A 21,922-nucleotide genomic window follows, 5' to 3' on the forward strand; every position below is an offset into this window, starting at 1 on the left:
GCCAACTGCAGAAGCCACTCCCCTTGCCTGGCAGGCAAATAGACTGAAGAGCCTTTTATCAAGACTGGATGAAGTGACTCTTATCAGACATTTTTTTTCTGAAGAATCTCAATCAAACAGGACGCTCCCGGTACAAGGTAGAGATCTGTAGAGATCACTGCTCTGAGAGATGACTGAATTCATATCTATATTTATAACACAGCAACTGTTTTAATACTTTTTTTTGAGGCTGGTTTCCGGTTACTTTGAAGTTGCAGACCTTTTTTTCTTTATATAAATAAAAGTTATCTACAGTTTGGTCGCTACTCTACCGAGCAAGTTTAATCGCAGAATAATACATACATTTATACACACTCAGCATTAGTTATTTTTTTGCATTAAACTGCTTTATAAAGATTCTGGAAATGATTTAAGCCAGAGTTTGAGTAGGGTGTTTGCTGCTTTAATCCAAAATGGCAGAAAATTTAGTTTGAGTGTGAAAATGAAAGTCAATGTATTTCCAACAGCACTGAACTTGAATAAGTTAGACTACGACGGCCAATTGTAGAAAAAGTGTAGTTTGGATTATTACCTCGCAGACACAGCCTCTCTGATACCACATGCTGAGGGACGCCTTTCTGAACTCCGGGAGAGTTTGTTCCAAGGCTACACAGGGTCACATAAATTGACAACGACCCCTGCCGCCCTGGACATGTCCTTAGGTGGGAAAAACAAGCCTTTTTCTCTTAATGCATCAAATTATACAGTAAAATAAACTTTTAACTGTATAATGCAACCATTTTCATATCGTAGAGATGTCCCTACTTATTGAACCCCTCATATTCCGCTGAGATTTATTATTTTAGGTTTTAGTTTCTGGATAATATTCGGCTTTTCTTTGAAGACTTCGGGTTAGTCTTTGGTCAATTCGTGTTTACTGAAGTGTGTTATCAAGGTCTTAAGCATGTTTTGAGGTATTAAAAAGGAACGCAAGGCTTAATTGATCTGACTGGAATACAGATCAAATCTGAACAAATATGCTGTGCCGACTTGTAAATGTTACAGAGGAAAAACTGGATATCATACACTAAACAACTGAGGTTTGCAAACAAACAGACTCTGAACTCATTCCAAACACCACAAACTCATCCAGAAACGTGTCTAGTTGCTAAGAGATGCATAAGTGAAAACGATGTGCTCTAAAATAATCTCAGATATTATCAAACTGTGATATTCTCAGACTGGATGAAAAAAAAAAAAAAAAAAAAAAAAAAAAAAAAAAAAGTGAAGTGAAGTTGAATAACTGAATACACAATGTGATTTTCTGTGAAATCTGTCAAATCACAGCCCAAATCCTGTCCAAACTGGGCTAAAAATCTGGGCATAATGTGTAGCATATTTCAGCCTCAACTGATGTTAACAACCAGCATCAGGAATCATGGTGTTCAGTTTCAACTCAAACTCGCCTAGACATAAGTAAATGATTTTACCTGACAGCAGGTACTCGCCGTTTTTCAGAATGACGCCACATGAGGTTTGAGGAGTATAGATGACCTGAATTCTCTTCTTGTCTGATTGCTTAAACGTCTGGATTTAATAAAACAAAAAAAAAAAAACAAATTAAAAAAAAAAAAAAAAGTCATAAAGGTGGTAGTTTGAGGATTAATACGCATCTGAACGCTAAGCCGAGTAACTGGGTACACTATTGAAACCTGGGACTTAGGTGCAAAAACTAACAAATGGAAATCACCGTAAGATTGTCCAAATAATTCTTAGTAATGCACATTACTTATCAGTTGATACATTGAGTATGAAAATTACAATCTTCATGGAACATGATCTTTACTTAATATCCTAATGATTTTTGGCATAAAAGAAATAGAGCATTGACCCATACAATGCATTGTTGGCTATTGCTACAAATATACCTGTGCTACTTGTGACTGCTTTTGTGCTCCTGGGTCACACATATACACATAATATCTGGGGTGGTGAATGTTGGTCCTGGAGAGCCACAGAGTTCAGCTCCAAACCAAATTAAAACTCACCTGCCTGTAGTTTCCTATAACCGTTCAAGACTCAAGATTTGTCACATATGCCGCGTTTCCACCAAAATTACCTTGAACATTTGTACCAGGAACTTTTTCCCCCCAGACCTGTTGCTGTCTGCGTTTCCACCGCGGTCTAAAGTACCAGGAAGATTAGCCAAATAGTCTGGTGACGTAGGTCTGCACGCGTTTCTCAATACAAAGTACGCAAATTTCAGACTTGCATCCTCAGTAGTTCGGAATTTGCGCATTCGATTTGGGAGTGTTTTGTCCGCGACGACGCAAATCCGGTAATTATGCAAACAGCAGCATACTTGATAACATCAGTCAGCTTGCCTTGGGTACTAACCAATGTCGCGTGAACTCAGATGGCTTTGGCGAAATAGGATATCAAATACCACTGCCTCCTTTCGTTTTCATTTAAACATACTGTAATAATAGCAGCAGAAATGTACTTAGTTCAGGGAAATGTGTTTATATACAGCCATTACAATGAAACGGAATATTATATCAATTTGCCTTTTTTATTTTCATTTTAACATATAGATAAATTGAATACAGACCAAAGATTACCTGTTAGATTTACCCAAAATGAATTATATTTTGTTTAACCACTAACGAGACAGAGCCAGCGGCTTTATAAAAACCACAGATTTGAGTTTTAAACAACTACATTCTTGCCTGAAATACTTTTAAAATTATATTTCATGACACAATAACAGTAATATTTAGAAAATAAGTCACAATGCTGAGTGAACTCAACCAATCAGCATGTTTAGCGTCCAAGTCCCGCCCCCGAAAGTTCAGGAACTTTGAAGGTACTACCTCGCCATTATGAACATTGAGACGCAGGGCAGGGACTTTCTGAGGGGCATTATTTTGTTCGTGAGTTTTATTATGAACGTTTATAAGGCCAAAGTCCCTAGTTCCTGGGTAAAGTTCCTGCGGTGGAAACGCGGTCCTGGTTCCTGCGGTGGATATGGAGAGCATATGTCCAGCAGTTAAATGTAAGGTTCAGACCTTGATTAGCTTGTTCAGGTGTGTTTGATTAAGGTTGAAGCAAAACTCTGCAGGGCTGCGGCTCTCCAGGACCGAGGTTCATTACCCCTACTATACACTCACTAGAATTAAAAAAAATATATATATATGAAAATGTTGTCAAGTAGCATACATCCTCACCTGAATAGTTTGGATTTTGTATGCAGTTAATTGAAGGAGAGTGCTGGACACCTTTCCAATGACCTTAGCTCGAATCACTAATTGGTAAAAGCCAGATGTGACAATTAGTTTTTTTTTGTTATTACTACATTTGTCTGAATCAAAAACATTGCTCATAATATGGGATGATATTGGACTCAAAATGATTAATAGATGCATGCACAATGCATTTGTGTATCAGGTGACATGCATTTATTGACATCTTGTTCAGTTTATTTGGATGGAGACCACACACACACACACCCCAGTGCAATTCAATGTGTACACCATTTGAAAAATTCACAAATGTGCCTCACTTCACTGAAACACATTTCCACTTCACAATTCATCGGCATGTTTAATCATGCAGCCCTATTTTCCATAAACCTAATGTGTGGTTCAATAATTTAAGTCACTGAACTAATGTTAATTAACTGAAGATAACCTCTTAAAGCAGCATGCAGTCTGCAGATTTGAATACAGCACCTGTTGGTGTTTGATTAGCTATGCATGTGTTTGACGTACCTATATCAGACGAGCAGAAATGCTGTTGAGGGTGTCTTGGTAAACATCTGCAGCCCTCAGTCACCTGTTCGTTCAGTGCCACAGACAAGAAGAACAGCAGCGCTACAGTCACAGCAGCAGACATGCTCTCACTCTCACAGCACAAGACTAAACTATACTCAGGCTCTGGAGCAGATACGGCTTTCTTTAGCTGTGGCACACCTCAAAGATTGCATTTGAAGTGCAATTGTGTCACAGTGTTATGTGGGCTGTCCCAATTTATGGCGTTCCTAACTATGCTACACACCTCTCACTGAACGTGCACGTCTGCCTCTGCATGAACCTGATGATGGGCAGAGCCAGGACTGTTTGCATTATGCATAGTACAGCCCTTGCAAAAATCATATTAAACGAGTAAAACCGTCTAGAGTAGGGGTGTAAAACTCAATTCCTGGAGGGCCGGAGCCCTGCATAATTTAGATCCAACCCTAATTAAACACACCTGATCCAACTTCATGCTTATTTGAAAGCTACATGTGCTGCGTCCGAAAGCTTAAGCTGCCTCGCTGCCGTATGAAGCAATGACTTTGTAGGCAGCGTTTTTGCATGAAGGCACCTCATGAAACAGATTTCAGACAGGCTTCTGAGGCAGAGTAATAATTTAATGATCTAACAAAATATAGAGAGCTTCAGTGATAACTAAGTAAATATTTAATTACTGCAATATTAATTTCTCGCTAGAAATGACATCAAAAGGGGAAAAAAGTTTATCGAAAACATACTTTAGCACACAAACTGACCACCAGCTGCAACTTTCAGACGCCATCTTTATTTTTTGGCTTAACTGTCACAGAATGGAATGCACAGGCATAGAAGTGATAATGAATAGAAAATGTCGATTGCGTCATTAGATTAAGATCTGCTCATGTTGCACTGTATTTCATTTTAAGCATTTTACAGTTTTGCACATTTTAACCAATCACACACAATTCTGTTGAGATTAGGAATGCAATGACCAATCAGAGGCGTTCAAATGAGTCATCGTTCAAACTCAGCAGTTTTGTTGAGTGCGTGCGCTCGCTGACTGAATTCTGGACTCTTGCGAATTATCTCATCATAAACAGCAAAACGCAGGTGTATACACAATGTAAGTAAGAGATTAATTTTGCAGTGTAGACAGATTCAGTGATTATAAGGACAGTTTTGTTTTTGTTGAGAGTGCTTAAACTTGCGATAGATTAAAGTTAATGATAATGTCACTTTCTGTAGACTATAATTTATTCGCTGTGTGAATAACCTTGGAAAGGAAACGTTATATAATTATCAATTTCTAATGTTTTAATTAAATTGTAATTACGTTAAATATAAATACAGTCCCCTTAAACATATTTTATTATCCTACATGAAAGCCATGTCTGGTTCTTGCCTAAAAAGACATGATGTTTGTATTTAATAGATTTGGCTTCTTTTAGCCTTACTCTAGAGTTGGTTCACCCTCCGCCTATGCGCACAGGATTGTGGGAGATCAAATGCTGCCTTCAAAAATGGGCCAGATGAAGGCATCTCAGGAGACAGGAACTGTAACTAACATTGAATTTGGACGTGCCTTAATGCTAGAGGGGTGTAACGATTCACTCGATTTATCAATGCATCGATTACAAGCCCTTACGATGCATATGCATCGATCTTGAAACATGATTTTTGAATCGTGAATCGCCGATTTCAGACAGTAATCAATTTAAAACGCTAAGAATCGAATGAATCGAGATTTCTATAGCGATTCAATGCTTTAAAAATATATATCCCTGAAGAGGGATGGGGATTTCAAGATGGCGCCAGTGTGTTGGTCGGCTTGCCATCAGCTCCGTCAACTTCTATGTTTGTTTGTGTTGTCACTTACGCTATGCCTGCACAATTAGGTCCCTGCCAGCTCTCTGAAGACATTCTAGGTCAGAAAGATCTCTACCTGGCTCGACGTTCGTGGGATTTGAGGTACTCTTGCCACGTACACATTACCCTGCATCGACCCCAAATGCCGTTAACCCTGCTCAACCTAGATTGTGTGTCCATAGCAGTGGGGTAAACTGGCTGAACATCCGCTCTTTGGGATACTCTCGCTGGCCACAGGCTGCGGTTTATTTAAACGCAAAAGTGGGCCAATTCTGAATGACTTTTTTTTCTTGTCACAATCTGGATTTTCTGTTTTTAACTGAGACATGGATTAGCACTGGAGTTGGCCAGTCGTCTGTTTTTAATGAACTTTGCCCAACTAATTGTTCATTTATTAGCATGCCGAGGTGCGTTGGAAGAGGAGCCGGTGTGGCTCTTGTTTTTTAGGAACAATTTTAAATTATGGACACTGTTTGCAGGGAGTTTTTCCAACTTCTAACTGCAATGTGTAATTGTAGAATCTGTTATGTCACCATTGGTTTGTGTACTGATCTATAGGCCCCCTAAGCCTGACAAAGACTTTATAACTGAATTCTCTGACCTTCTTTCTCATTTTGTGTCACTGTATGATCGTCTCCTTATACTTGGTGACTTTAATATTCATGTTCGCTGTCCGGATGGACCTATGGTTAGCGAATTCTGTGGTGTAATAGATGCCTTTGGCCTTTTTCACTCATCTTGTTCTTCCATACTTGACTCTGTAGCACCTTTCACATACACTCGCTCCAAATTAAAATCTCATTACTGGTTAGATATGGATACGCGCTCTCTTAGGCAGACCTGTCATAAAGCTGAAAGGAAATGGAAAAAGGATCATCTCAATGTTTCTTTTCAAATTTTTAAATCTGCATTAGCTTCTTTTCAGGCAGCAGCAAAAATAGCCAGGACAAAGCAACTGATTTGATCAGTAAACACTCAAACAAACCAAAAATTTATTTAGTACGATAAACTCTGTTATCAACCCCTTAAATTCCCCAGCTGTTGATGTATCTACTGATACCTGTGAGAATTTTTTTTTACTAATAAAATTTAAAGTTTTTTACTAATAAAATTGAGAACTTAAGTTTCAGTGTTTACTCCCACCTCATCTGCTACTCCGCCTGGTTGCTGGCTACTTTTAACCAATTTCGGCCCATCTCTCTCACTGAGTTGAGGAATTTAGTATCACATATGAAACCCCTGCTCAAAAAACATGATCTCGATGTTAAATGCCTAAATAACTACCGTCCCATTTCTAAGCTTCCTTTTATTTCTAAAGTTTTGGAAAAAGCTGTTCTGTCACAGCTGCTCCCCTTTTTGACCACTCACAATATACTAGAACCTTTTCAGTCAGGTTTTAGATCACTTCATAGTACTGAAACCGCTCTGCTCAAAGTAACCAATGATCTTCTCCTTATTCTATTCTATTCTATGTGTTTTTATTTTTTTTATTGTCTTTTTAGTTATTCATTGTACAGCACTTTGGTCAGTTTGCACAGTGTGTAAATGTGCTTTATAAATTAAAATTACTTACTTACTATATACACATTCAATTACTACAAGCACGAATTAATGGAGACCCTGAACAGTGTTCGTGCCTCACATTTCTCTCACGCGCGCCACTATTTACTGCCTCACTGTCACAGGATTGTGCTCACGCTCCGTTCCTCTCACTACAGCAGTGGTGGACAGTAACGGAGTAACTAAGCTTTACTTCGTTACTGTACTTAAGTACATTTTTCAAGTATCTGTACTTTACTGGAGTAGTTTTATTTTGAGTAACGTTTACTTCACCATATTCCAAATCATAAGATCGTACTTTTTACTTCACTACATTTCATAAAACATATCGTTGCTCCTTATAATATATCATGTGCTCCGACACACAGAAGCGGTTTCTGATTCAAGAACGAACTGATTCTTTTCAAGGAACCTTTTAAATCGGTTCGCAAATCGTACCAAATGATTCATTCACAAATTAGAATGATCCGATTGCAGCTATAGTCAACAACTCACTGATTCAAATGAACCCGTTTTAGTCTTGAGAGTCTCAGTGAACTGAATTCTAAGTAAGAACAGAGTCTTGTGGTATGTAGCGACTGATGCTGTTAAAAGTAAGTTACTAATGTCAATTTTAGGATTAATTATTGTAACTGAAAACCATATTCAAGTCAAAACTTGTCTGTTGTTTGTGAACTAAATCTGCTGTAAGTGATCTATTTCAGCCCACTGGAATGCTTGAATGCAGACGTTGCAGACACATCAATCAGTGTCTTTATATTTTAGGTAAAAAAAAACAAAACAAAACATTAAAATAGCATCGGTCGTCAAATAACTCATGCACTTTCAAATGTTAACAGTTTTATTAAAATGCTACGCATGCCGTCTGTTTTATATTGTTTATCAACAGTATACATTTTTTTATTGTTTGGATTAACTAGCCGAGTAGACAGATATGAATGTTTATAGCTAATGCTAACCGTCTACTTAACATGGCTTCAAGGGGGCTTAGCTGAGATAATTTTTTTAGTATAGATTACATAATCTGAGGGAAAAAAAAGGAAAAGCATGTGATGTTCAGAACATAGTAGCTACAGTAAGTATCACAGTGTGAAGTGATGTCCTCTAGGGGCATTTGGCCAGGAGTGTTTTACACCACAGACAAAGGTTTTGAGTAAGGAAAGGAAAAAATTCATTTGCAGTAAATTATAATTATATTTTTGTCCTTAAAATATTGCGGGCCTAACTTCAGTGCCGGAGTTCTCAAGTCATAATACTAAGAATTTTGTATATAAATGTGAATGTCTGCAAAAGACAACAAAACTTTTGTAAACACACTTTTTTCTTCCTGGTGAAAGATCAGGATATGGTCATCTCAGGTTTTCTCTCAGGTACCGCAGTGTTAAGCTTCACAGTTGAAACCATTACTACCGCACTCTCGGGTCAACACAAATAGTATCTTGACTCTTATATAGTGGTTATTTGGGGAAAAAAATTTTGCCCAGTGTATTTTTGAGCAGAGTTTAGGATTATAAAAAAATATGGGCTAATATAAAAATGCAATCAAGTAGCCTTTGATAAAATTGTTAACATAAAAATCTATCTATAGGTACTTTTTTACTTAGAGTACATAAAAAATTGAGTAAATTTTTTACTTTACTGACGAGAAAATCTGGAAACACCAGGGAGTTTACTTTTATTTTACTGGAGTAATAGTTTATTGATACGTATTTGTACTTTTTACTAAAGTACTTGATTTGTGTACTTAGTCCAGCACTGCACTACATTTTAGGAGCAGCTGTATGTTGAGCTTTGTAGGACTTGTGGCAGTAATAGTAATTGTGAAGTAATTAATTTTCTATGGCCTACTGCATTTTACAACGGCGTACCTGAGAAGTCGGGGGGGAAAGTGCGGTATTATGATGGACGGAGGCAGAAATGTAAGTGGTCTAAACATACTCACCGTTCCACTGAAGTAAATGTGTTTTTTAACAATTGTTGTTGAACCGCCCCGAAAGTACGAAAGGGAACTGTTAACAATAACCACAGCATTAACAACAACCTTGAAATAAAAGTGCGAGGGTTCATCATGATAATCAGATGCATTAAAGAAGATCGTCCGTTGCTTTGAGCAAACAGACATCGGTGTGTTTTCCTTTCCAGAATCATCATTCGCCGATGGAAGGGGGAATGTGATTACTATAGCATTTTATTTAATGAAAATGAGAACACACGTCCTCTTGCAGGCAGGTTCTGCTAACATTTTCTGTTGGTTTGGAAATTCTTCATTATTGCCCTGATGGTGGATAAATATGAATTTTCATGCTCTAAGGCTCAGTTTTAAACTTAAAGACCACTTCACCAATTTGTGAAGCTCAAGTATCTTTGTTGCACATCAGAAGTATTATTCTTTGGTTTTTTTCATTTTGATGGATGATTAGGGGAGCTTCCGGGCTTTATTTCCCCCCCCCCCCCTCTCTACTATATATTTCTAGTGAAACAGGAAGCAGATGGATGATCGGTTATAATCCTGCTCGGAAGGCTGCCTCACTAATGCTGATATGAATGGGAAATATATCTTCAGAGATTATTATACTCCCAAACAATTCATAGGGGTGTCACTAATTGACCAACGATGTATTTGATGGGAAAAACATTCATTTCATAATGATATCTTCCCCCTGCCTTTAAATTCTTTGATCCATATGACAGGATACATTTTTGTGATTTTTTTTAACTAAAAGACCAAAAGATTTAACAATGCAGGATTATCTTTTCACAGCTTTTTGATCAGTATTTTACCAACCTTGGGGGCAATTTTTGCACCGACTGTATATGACTGCAGTATATTCCTATCATAAAAAATAAACCTGGAAACTTATGCCTTATGTATTTAGTTGAGGTTATTTGAGAACACAACAACCTTATAAATTAAAGCAAAATTTTCCACTCCTCACCTACTTTAAGAAAAGAAATATCGGCGGCAATACAAACAATTTGCTTATTGCAAACTCCATTTTACCACAAGAATAAGAATGTGCGAAGCTAAAACATACAAACAAACCAAACTTCTCTCTGTATATACTAGACCTCCCATGCAATCCTCCTTCCTCCTCCTGTGTTCGTCCGGCGGTTTGTAGGGTTGCTGCTATCAGTTTTTTCTGACGTAGTCTAAAAAACTCTAGACCAACATAACACTTCGAACAAAAATGAAAAATATAACATTACCGTTTATTTATTTTTAACTTACGTTTCGCACAAAGTTTGCTGCAGTCTCACCCATGAGGTGAACTTTTGCGAGTTCCTTTATGAGCTTATGAGCGCCTGTGCTAGTAAAATACTAAAAATAAATGCTCAACGATGATTAAGTGTTTAATCGAAATGAGTCCATACATCCATATCTTTTGGTAAATAATCCATTGTTATTTTTATTTTTTTGTAGTTAAACATTATAAGATACTGTAAAGGTCTTAAGTCAAGTTTAAAACAGTTTTATGATAATTATTGCTATGTTAATGTAACCATCTACTGAACGGAGCCGGACTCTACAGCCAGACTCGGGCCGGTTACGGTGAACAGGAATCAGGCCAGTGCTTTACAGCCACATCACAAACACTTGTGCGACAGCGAGCTGTGGGCAACACTCGGCCCGGATAACACTCGCTGATGCCGAGTCTGAGCCGGTGGCGCCGCAGGGCAGCCGAGCTCGGGCCGATTACTACATGCTATCTGGGTTCGGGGTTGCAGTCGCCGATGCCGACTCTGAGCCGGAGGTGCCGCAGGGGAGCCGAGCTCGAGATACTGTCCTGCAGCTAATGAAGGTGTTTGGGGCTACTTGATAATTCCAGACGAAGGTGTGTTGGAGCAGGGTTGGAACTGAAGTCTTCAGGATGGTAGCTCTCCAGGAGCAGGGTTGGAGATCCCTGCGTTACAAGAACGTTGTTATGAGAACGTTTTCGCTCAACGTTACGACAATGTATTTTAACTATGAAAACATTATAAGACTGTTCCAGAAACATTATGTCAGGAATGTTTTTTTCAAACATTTACATAACTTTTACATAACATTAGTGAAAGTTTTGGGAACGTTCCCTGTTAGCTGGGGTGTAGCCTATACTTTTGGGTCCATTAGTTTTTCCTTTTTAAACCATGCAGAAAAAAAAGAAGAAAAAAAAACTGTTGTTGTATTTTTAAATGCCATCCTTAAAAAACAAATTTGAAATTAGAACCATACGCTGCCCGAAAAAGTAAAATAGCCAATAGAATTTTTTTTGTTTCGTTTTGTTTTGTTTATGACTTTTTGCACCTATAATAAACTGCAAAAAATTATAAAAAATGTATATAGATTTTTTTTTATTATTATTTTAACAAGTTTTCTTTGGCCAAATTAGAAGTAGGGTAATGTTTCTCCTGCACGTTCAGTTTAGAACTATATCTCTGTCTCTGTGCTAGATCATTGATGGGGAGTTGGGCAATTAATAGTGAATATGACCAAAATAGGGTATTATTAAAATAGATCAATACATTCAATGCTCGCTTTGAGACAGGCAACACATTCCCTGCTGTGAAAATACCTGCTGACCTTGACACCTGCCCTCTGGATTCTGCTCCACACACTCAGAAGTAGTAGGCCTTCAAGAGAGTCAATGGCAGGAAAGCTCCCGGAATCTAGATGGCATACACGGACGCGTAATCACTGAGGGCCTGCACTTTGTCCAGTTAAGCAGATGACTTCACCAGCATCTTCAACCTCTCCTTGCCAGGAGACTAACAGTGATCCCCACATGCTTCCGGCAAACCACCATCATCCCTGTTCCCCCAAAAAAAAAAACAACTGTCTCTGCCTGAATGACTACTACCACCCTGTAGCACTGACATCCAGTCATCATGGAAGTGCTTTGAACGTCTAGTCAAATCACACATCTGCTCCTCTCTACCTGACACCTTGGACCCACATTCCAGTGCCTTTACACCACTCAAAATAGATCCACTGATGAGCGCCATTGCAATGGCCATGCCTCTGCCCTGGAACACTTGGAGGGAAGAGAGACACCTATGTGCAGATTGTGTGTTCGTTGATTACAGCTCTGCATTTAACACCATCATACCTGCAAACTGGGAAGATCACAGGTGTAACAGTCACTTATGCAACTGGGTCCTGGACTTCCTGACCGGCAGACCCCAGGTGGTTAGAACTGGCAATCACACATCCCCCTCACTTACACTCAGCACTGGTGCCCCACAGGGATGTGTACTCAGTCCTCTCTTTTCTCTTGTACTCACTTACGACTGCTCTGCTAAGCATAGCTCCAACATCATCGTCAAATTTGCTGACAATACAACTATCCTAGGACTCATCACTAATGGCGATGAGACATCCTACAGAGATGAGGTTAATGCATTCCTCACAGCATGGTGTGCTGAACACCACTAAACGCCAGCAAGACCAAGGAGATGATCGTGGACTACGGGAAGTCACAGAGAGAGGGTCACGTTTCCATTCATATCAATGGAGAGAAAGGGTTTTTTTAAGTTTAAGGTTGTTGTTCAGGGTTTTTTTAAATTAACGTTTGTTGTTCAGGGTTTTGTTAACTTAAAGGTTGTTATTCAGGGTTTTTTCAGCTCTACTTCCTGAGGAGACTAAAGAGGTTTGGCATCTCCTCTAACATCATGTCAAATTTCTACCGCTGCACTATAGAGAGCATTCTGACCGGCTGCATCACTGTATGGTATGGCAACTGCTCTTCTTCTGACCGCAAAGCTCTACAGCGATTGGTGAGAACTGCAGAGCTCATCATAGGACATTATCTCCTAGCCTCACAGGACATCTATCAGACTCGCTGCTCGATGAAGGACTGCACTCAACCTGCTCATCACCTGTTTGCCACACTGCCATCAGGCAGACGCTTACGATCCATCTGAACACGGACAACCAGACTGAAGAACAGCTTCTATCTTCAAGCCATCAGACCGTTGCATCACCAACCAGCTATCCTTCATCTAAAAACCAGAATATATGCCGTTTTATGTTACTTTTTATTGTACTTGTGACTGCCACTCTCTTTTTTTAATATTCCTTCATGGCCTCGTGACACTTACAATGACATTTTGACACTGCTCTACTCAGAATACAATCTGAATGTGCTACTCTTAAGTTTATTTATTGCATCTTGCACTGCCACTCTTTAATGTCCTTTCATGTAGCTCTGGTCACTCTACAATGACGGCTTTAGACACCAAGCCACCCAATTAATCATATTAGTACCTCCAGGACTACTTATGAATTCTTATAACTCTTAACACTGTCTACCTTTATTGTATCGTGTGTACTGCCACTTATTTGTATATAATGCTCTCTGTCCGTGTCTTTTCTGCCTTATGGGCACTGAAGTCACCAAAATCTCAGTGAACCCCCACGCAGACGCTCATGTCTTTGCGTTCATATTGTCACTGCATGTCTGAGCCTGGCCACCAGCATTTCAGTGCCCAGTTCTTCCCAGTGTTAACTATGCAAATGACAAATGCCTCTCTTGACCTTGACCTCTTGAGATCTCAAAAATTACGCCCCCGCCTCAAGAACCCATATCCTCATGCAGTTTAGAAATAAGAAAATTGATGTAATTTCCAAGAAATACATGGAAAGGCAAGGCAACACTGCTATTTTATTTGCACTTATTTTTATTACATTAAGGAGTTTTACATACATTTTAGATTGCACTTCCACACTTGTTACTGCGTTTGCCAATAGGATGTTTATGTAAAACAACATGATTTTTCTTTTAGCTCACACTGGTTTTTACCGCTCAGTTTAAGGGGTCAGAATCACTTCTTTTTATTGTCACATCACCACCTTTTGTAATGCCTTGGTGAGTGAAATTTGAAGCTTGCGTGCTCCAGAAATTGCAGAAACAAATTACATATAACTGCTTAACCCTACAGACTTCCTACTAATGACAGTGTGCAGCTATGCTTTTTGCTCCACATATAGTCAGTGCACACAGTGTACTTTAATGGGCTTTACTTACAGTTAGCACTCACACATTATACACTTTATACACAGTATGTACACATTCTAGCATTATGTAGACATATATACACATAAAATATGCTACTGAGTGCAGCAGATTATACACATGAGCACAAGACTCACACAAAATATTTGCACGAGATGGTATCAAGTAGTAGCAGGTAGATTATTGCTTATTAAGTAATGCAGTATTGTATGTATAGTCCAGTTTTGAACTGCTAGGGTAGCTAGTGCAGTGTGGCTGCGCGCCACCGTATGTAGCCAGGGTGGGAGTATGCTGCTTAGGAGTAGCCAGATTTTGACTGTTCATTGAGTCCTGATAGCCTGAGTGGGAAAAAAAAATCCGCTATCCAGTTGGCTTGTGGCCAGGGCCGAGATGCTGCGGAAGGCGCGTGCTTTACACGAGTGAGGGCAGCAGAGAGCAGTCTGGCCAGGACGGGTGGCTGGAGTCACTGATGATCACTCCAGGCTTTCCTTATACACCACCTGGGTAGCAAAATGGCAGCCGCAGGAGGAGGAAGCTGCACCTCCAGCAATGATCGCGTAAAAAGCTTCGCTTTTTGCAAAAGTATTTGTGCCGACATACATTGTTTTGAGTTCCAGCAGCACAGTGGGGCACAGTATCGCCAGGGCTTTTGTACACAGCGCTAAAATCAGAAAGTTCAGCTTTATCAATAGCTTTGGGTTTTAAAAAATGGCCTGCCCAGGATACCTGAATTTTTTTAAAAATATTTTATCGCGCTTTGGCTTTGAGATTTGAACCCAGAATTCGCCCAGCAATCCGCAAAGTTGAAGCTCCCACTTGCTGGCGCTGCAGCAGCGTGGCTGCTTGCCCACGTAGCCCCTTCACGCTCACTTTGTTTCCAGCCATATGCGGGCAAAATTCAGTTTCTGATTTATACTCATCCACGGTGCTTTGGCTTTGGAAGGCATGGCGCTTTGCCACGCTGCTTTTCCTCGTCGCCTATTTATATCATGTATTAATGAGGCAAACCACCAGCAAATGCCATCAACACGCTTTACTCCGGTAAATAACATACATCATACACTACAGCACATCATATGACTTAAATACTTGCTCCTGAAGTCGGGAAACAAAAAGATGACAGACATCAACCAAGTAATAAAAAATAGCCTACACATTATCCCAATACACCACAATACACAAATAGTAGAACATATATGATTTTTTATTTTAGTAGATATTACTCTTGCAAAGCTATGATTTCTGAGAGATGCACAAAGACGCAACAGCAATGCGGTGTTTGATTTGCGCCCTTTTCATTCATAAAGTTTATACATTCATTCACTTTATACACTCATTATCGCGTGACTTTAGAGGTTTGTGTAAAATATCACGCTCATCACCTGTTATCTAAACACCAGACTGTGTGGCAGCCTCAGCCGAATATTCGGGCAGAATTATTCCTTATCCATCATACGTTTTTAAAGCCATTATCCATGCCTTTCCAAATAATGTATTCTGCTTTGGGCACACCGCTAGTATGTACCCAATGTAAAAAGGATATGTCATCATATTGTAGCATAAATATGACATGCTAATAATCCAGCACTGCTATTTATAATATAAGGCATAATAACGGCTAGCTGTGCAATAAACTATTGTAATGCACGACGTGGAGGTCAAGAACCACCGGACGTGAAGCGGAGGTCTGATGCAGGCAGACTCATGAACCGATTCTCTGTCCAGATGGCCATAGGCATGAGCAGTCTGTCAGTATGCACTCATTTTTTGGTGCTGGGTTGACAGGGCTTTTCAATGCAGGTAGAGATCTGTAGGGATCACAGTTTCAGAGATTAAAATATAAAACAATATATTTGTTGTGTAACATATTAGTTTAGGAACCAGTTTGCACTATGAACTAGTAGCTTATTAGCATGCACATTTCTAGCATATTGGCTGTTTATAATACTCATAAAGCACATTTTAAAAAAGTAATTGAAAATTTGAAATAAAAACTGTAATTTCAGGTAATATAATATTAATTAAATCAATGCCACCTAAGTGTACTTAAAAAGAGACACCTTCATGGCTATGTTTTCTAATACACTTAATTACACTTTTAAAGAGGGAATTTTGTAAAAATGTCAAATTTAAAGTTTTACTTTAAAGTAAATTTTTTAATCATCATGTTTTAATTTTAATAATTGAATAATTGCTGTGCTTTAAAGAAGTACCTCTGTAAGAAATGCCTATGTGATGCAGTTTTACAATCTATATCAGCTTTCTGCATTGTGCAAATGTAACGGAGTTTAGCCTCCTTGTTAGTGCGTCCGCCTCCTCTCAGAGCGAGTGTGAGGTGTGGCGGTGAGGACCCGGGAGAGAGGGGTTACATTGGTGGTGTGACCCGGATGGGAGTGAGGTTTGGGGGGGTGAGTGTAATGGAGGCCAGTGAGTAGGTGCTGTGCAGGTAAAACCTCACTCCCCTGATCTTAAGAGACCCGGGAGAGAGGGGTTACACAAACAATTGTGCAATATGCTGTTTCTGTGGTTTCTAGTGAAGTACACATTTCCTGCTGTCTGATGTGGCTGTGGTTCTGTGGAATTAACCTTAAACGTTGCCATTTGTTATTGCAGTTTTTTAAATTAAAATGTTATTTTTTTCAACTCAATGTTCATCAGAATAGAAAAGCAAAAACAATACCAGATGAATGCTTTTGACACTATGAACATCCATATTTATATCAACATGCTTACATTTCGCATTAAATACACACAGATGCTTTTACATGCAAAATAGTTTAATGGTTGATTGCAGATCTCCATGAAAAGGGTTTTGTATGCATTTGCTGACTGAATTGCAAAGCTTCATTAAATCGTTTAAATTAATTTCAAATTGTTCTAAGCATTCTGGAGAACAAAAGGGCAAAAATGCACACTGCTGAATGGCTGATGCACTTGTTCTTCAGGGCATCATTTTTAGGAGCATTTGTAATTATTTCTCAAGAATTTGTTGCCAACTGCAGAAGCCGTCATTGCCTGGCAGGCAAATAGACTGAAGAGCCTTTTCATCATCAAGCCTGAATATATTGGTGACTCTCATCAGACATTTTTTCTGAAGCATCTCATTCAAACAGGATTCTCCAGTACAGCGCGAGATCTGTAGAAATCACAGTTTGAGAGATGACTGAATTCATATCTATACTTATAACACAACAACAACTGTTTTAATACTTGAAAAAAATACAATAAATGAATGATAACAGTCAGAGGCTAATACAAAGGGCTGCAAGTAGAAATTACAAAGCCAAGTATGCAAATGCCACAGCCATTAGTACATGTTTGACAACATTCAAAATGGCACAAAACTTAGTTGGGCGAAAATCCACTGGATTTCAACAGCACTGAACTCGGAGTAATTTAGACTATGGTAAATTATTGTAAAAGTATGATGTGGATTATTACCTCACAGACACAGCCTTTCTGATACATGCTGAGGTACCACTTTTGAACTTGGGAGAGTTTGTTCCAAGGCTTCACAAGGTCACATAAATAAAGAACGACCCTGCCGTCCTCGACACGTCCTTAGGTGAAAAAAAACATAATTGTTTTCCTTATGCATCTTAATTAAAGGGTAAGTTTACCCAAAAATGAAAATTCGCCTTTGTTTTACTCACCCTCGAGACATCCTAGGTGTATATTAGGGCTGGGTGATATGTGATTGTCACGCGCATTTCGTCAGTAAAGCCGGTTCCCTGATTATGCGCATGACAATCACATGTCTTATATCGCCCAGCCCTAGTGTATATGACTTTCTTCTTTCAGACGAATCCAGTCGGAGTTATTCTTAAAATTGTCCTGGCTCTTTCAAGCTTTGTCATTGCAGTCGCAGGCAGAGTATGTGAGCGGAGCGGAGTGGGAGCAGAGCGTGGAGTGGAACGCTGTGATTTTTTTAAAAGTCATGTCGTGGTTTTCACTCGCTCCAAGAGTGCTCCAGCACCGCTCCATTACGAGGTCAATTCATGCAAGCGACCCGTAATATAACTGCATATTTAGCAAGAATTCACATGTTAAACATATTTAGCTATAGCTTGATACAGATGAATAATGACGGCAATAGTCGAGAGGGAAGTTACAGGCTATTTCTCAAGGAGTTTGTCTGTTCCTTTTACTGATTATTTTCGGGTTAAAGCATGATTTAAACAGGTACAGCACATTCACAATAATGCATTCAAACAAATGTAAACTTACAGTGCTACTTCATCTGTATCTTATTTTGAATGAGCAGAAATCTGTAAAAAATGCATCGATCTGTAGATAAAATAACTGACGAAAATGTAAACTGTTATTTTCATCACAAACAAAATTTGCACAGCAGGAAGCAGCAATTATACCTTTTAATGCTAACAACCATGTTATTAGTTTGGCTTGTGGTAGGAAAAAAAGTTTGCACACTATAGCCTAAGCCACTTTGAAACTCTACTGTTATTTTATTTCTTTTCTAATAATATAGGCTACGTTATGAACATAACATTTCAAACATACTGAAATACTTTAGCCACGGAGCGAAGGCGGAGCGGTGTTTCTGGTATCTGTGAGCACAGAGTGCAGTGGGAGCGGGAAATGGTGAACCCGGAGTGGAGCTGGAGTGGAGTGATTATTAAATGTTCTGAGCATGGAGGGGAAATTGTTGCCGCTCACATACTCTGGTCGCAGGTGTTTCTGTTGAACAGTCCAAGAGACGTTAAATAAAGCACGTGTATCCATAAAACGTGCCTCTCACGGCTCCGGGGGGTGAATAAAGGCCTCCTGTAATGAATCCATGTGTTTTTGTTAGAAACATATCCAGATTTCAAACGTAATAAACACTTTTCTATCACTTCCGGTATCTGTCGTACGCGGACGCCGTTCTGGGATGATAGAGCTTAGAAGTGCCAGGACAATTTTAAAAATAACTCTGATTGGATTCGTCTGAAAGAAGAAAGTCATATACACCTAGGATGCCTCGAGGGTGAGTAAAACAGGCGAATTTTCATTTTTGGGTGAACTAACCCTTTAGTTTCATTTTTGGGTGAACTAACCCTTTAGTTGTTGATTTATACGCCTCCACAGCTCTAAACGTAAAACACTAAATGATTGCGTCACTTGACGGTTAACAAGATGTGAACTTAATTTCTTATAATATTAGGCTTTTCTTTGAGGATTTAAGGTTAGTCTATTAGTCTAGGTTAGTTATGCTATGCCGACTTTGTAAATGTTACAGAGGAAAAACTGGATGTCATACATTAAACAACTGAGGTTTGCAAATAAACAGACTCTGAACTCATTCCAAACACCACAAACTCATGCAGAAACGAGTCTTGTTGCTAAGAGATGCATAATAAGTGAAAATGATGTGCTCTAAAATCATCTCAAATATTATCAAATTGTGATATTCTCAGACTGGATGAAATCTAAAAAGAAGTTGAATAAATGAATACACAATGTGATTTTCTGTGAAATCTATCACAGCCCAAAACCTGTCCAAACTGTAAATTGGGCTAAAAATCTGGGAATAATGTGTAGCATATTTCAGCCTCAATGGATTTTAAAACCACATCAGAATCATGGTTTTTCAGTTTCACTCAGACTCTGGCCTGAGAGATATTAATGATTTTACCTGACAGCAGGTACTCATCGTTATTCAACTGATGCCCCAAAAATTTGAGTTGTCCTTGTGTAGATGACCTGAATTCTCTTCTTGCTAATGCTTAAATGTCGTATAAATAATAATAACCATACTAATAAGAGTATACACACACCAACCACAGCACACACACAACACATTTCTTGTTAAAAAAAAGTATTTTATTGGAAAATTACTGTGTCCAGTAGCCTGCATTGCTCACCTGAATAGTTTGGATTTTGTATGCAGTTAATCGAGGGACAGTGCTGGGCACCTTTCCAATGACCTTAGCTCGAATCACTAATTGGTAAAGGAGTCAGATGTGACAAAAATTATTGTTAATGTTAATGTTAATTTTATTTTTTTAAATGTTCCTGTATTACATTACATTTGTCCGAAGCAATAACATTTTTCATATTTTGCATTTCAAATTTTACAAGATTGAACACAAAAGAAGATACTTGAAAGAACACTGGAGCCCATTGAAAAACACTGAGACATTTGTCAAAATTTCTTCCTTTGTGTTACACATGGAAAAAGTCATACAGGTATGAAATGACATGAGTGAATAAATTATGACAGAATTTTCATTTTTGTTTGAACTGTCCCTTTAAATAATTTGACACTACACAAGAAAAGATCTCATGTTACTGAAAAGAATAAAACAGATTTAATTAAATAATATCATATATTGTCTTATACTACCATTTAGAAAAATTCAAGGTTCCATCATCGTACTTTCCATAAACCTAATGTTAAGTTCAGTAATTCAAGTCACTGAAATAATGTAAATGAACTGAAATGCAAGAAATTTAACAACTCGTAACATCTTAAAGCAGCATGCAGTCTACCTGTTGGTGTTAGATTAGCTATGCATGTGTTTGACGTACCTATATCAGACGTGCAGAACTGCTGTTGAGGGTGTCCTGGTAAACATCTGCAGCCCTCGGTCACCTGTTCGTTCAGTGCCACAGACAAGAAGAACAGCAGCGCTACAGTCACAGCAGCAGACATGCTCTTACTCTCACAGCACAAGACTAAACTATACTCAGGCTCTGGAGCAGATACGGCTTTCTTTGTCTCTCTCTCGAGATCTCTAAATCATAGTGGACTTATATAGCTCTTATGCCTCCCACCCATCTAACCTCAGGAACCCCACCTCATGCATAGTCATGCACATCAACACTGAAGTGTGTTCATGAAAGGTCCAGTTCCGCATAACGTACAAAAGATTGAGCAATAACAGAATAAAGCAAAAAACACTTCAGTAGACCATCATGAGGAATCACGTTTTCCTTGATATTTCAACTTTAAGTAAGAGTTCATTGTACTGTGGAAACACACTGTGACTTTGAGAGCTTTGTCCTCAGTCCAAAAAGAGCTTCTGTTGAAAATGACCTGCAAAATAATGCTGTTGTTAGACTCCCAATGTAACACTCAGTCATAATTGAAACATACTCGACTGTACATCCCATCACAGTACAGTTATAAGAGAACAAAGAAAGAGATAGTTTAGAAAGAGATAACATCAGCCCTCAACCCAGAAAGCAGCATGTTACAGCTGCTTTAAGAGACTTTCTATATCATACATTCTATCACTGTGATGTGGTATTAAAAAAAATAATTCCAACATTTGTACATTCTTATTTAAAGCATATGAATTATTAAGAAAGCCATATCAGGACATATGAAAGATGTCTTAAGCTCAGTACAAAAATATGTCACTTAATATTATGCATGCAATCTGTCAACAAAGCTTACTGTTTTATTAAACTGACAACAACAAAATATCCAACGAATTAGTGACGTTTGATATCACCTATTCACGGTCCTGATATCTATAGTACAGCTTCTTGATATCAAAATACCCAGTCCTAAAGCAAAAACACTTAATCTAATAGTCTACCTAAAATTTAAAGCTTGCTTCCAAGATGCTGGTAGTAGCTCTTTTTCTTCAGTGCATATAAAAGATTTTTAGCTGAAACTATGGTCTTTAATGATTTGAGAGCTGGGGAAAGCAAATAGTGCAAGTAATAGCAAGTTTACTGTTTTGTTGTTGTAAATAAATAATAATAAATAAATCGGTCAGATGTAGTGATGAAGTGGGGGAG

The 21,922-nt window shown here is 38.6% G+C and overlaps 1 protein-coding gene and 1 long non-coding RNA gene across 4 annotated transcripts in view; both read right to left on the reverse strand.

The window, feature by feature from the left end:
• Nucleotides 1–634: 634 nt before the first annotated feature.
• The window catches only part of LOC109098385 (metalloproteinase inhibitor 3-like), an 80,695-nt gene continuing 59,407 nt past the window's right edge, over nucleotides 635–21,922 (reverse strand). Inside the window, exons 1-4 of one of the 3 annotated variants that reach the window (XM_042754474.1) lie at nucleotides 20,702–20,894; nucleotides 20,035–20,111; nucleotides 1,470–1,566; nucleotides 635–696 (exon numbers count right to left, since the gene is read on the reverse strand). In XM_042754474.1, coding sequence (XP_042610408.1) covers nucleotides 656–696; nucleotides 1,470–1,566; nucleotides 20,035–20,111; nucleotides 20,702–20,825 — 339 coding nt within the window. In that variant the 5' untranslated portion in view covers nucleotides 20,826–20,894 and the 3' untranslated portion in view covers nucleotides 635–655. Of the gene's footprint in view, nucleotides 697–1,469; nucleotides 1,567–3,206; nucleotides 3,284–3,749; nucleotides 4,052–20,034; nucleotides 20,112–20,701; nucleotides 20,895–21,922 lie in introns of those variants that run through there. The other 2 variants (XM_042754475.1, XM_042754473.1) reach the window with 2 other exon arrangements.
• LOC109098386 lies at nucleotides 16,930–19,844 on the reverse strand. Its single transcript, XR_006159419.1, has 3 exons — nucleotides 19,806–19,844; nucleotides 17,612–17,730; nucleotides 16,930–17,306 (listed from the first exon to the last, which is right to left on the reverse strand). It is a non-coding gene; the product is annotated as an uncharacterized LOC109098386 (long non-coding RNA).

This window comes from Cyprinus carpio, unplaced genomic scaffold, assembly GCF_018340385.1.
Source record: "Cyprinus carpio isolate SPL01 unplaced genomic scaffold, ASM1834038v1 S000006524, whole genome shotgun sequence".
NCBI lineage: Eukaryota > Metazoa > Chordata > Actinopteri > Cypriniformes > Cyprinidae > Cyprinus > Cyprinus carpio.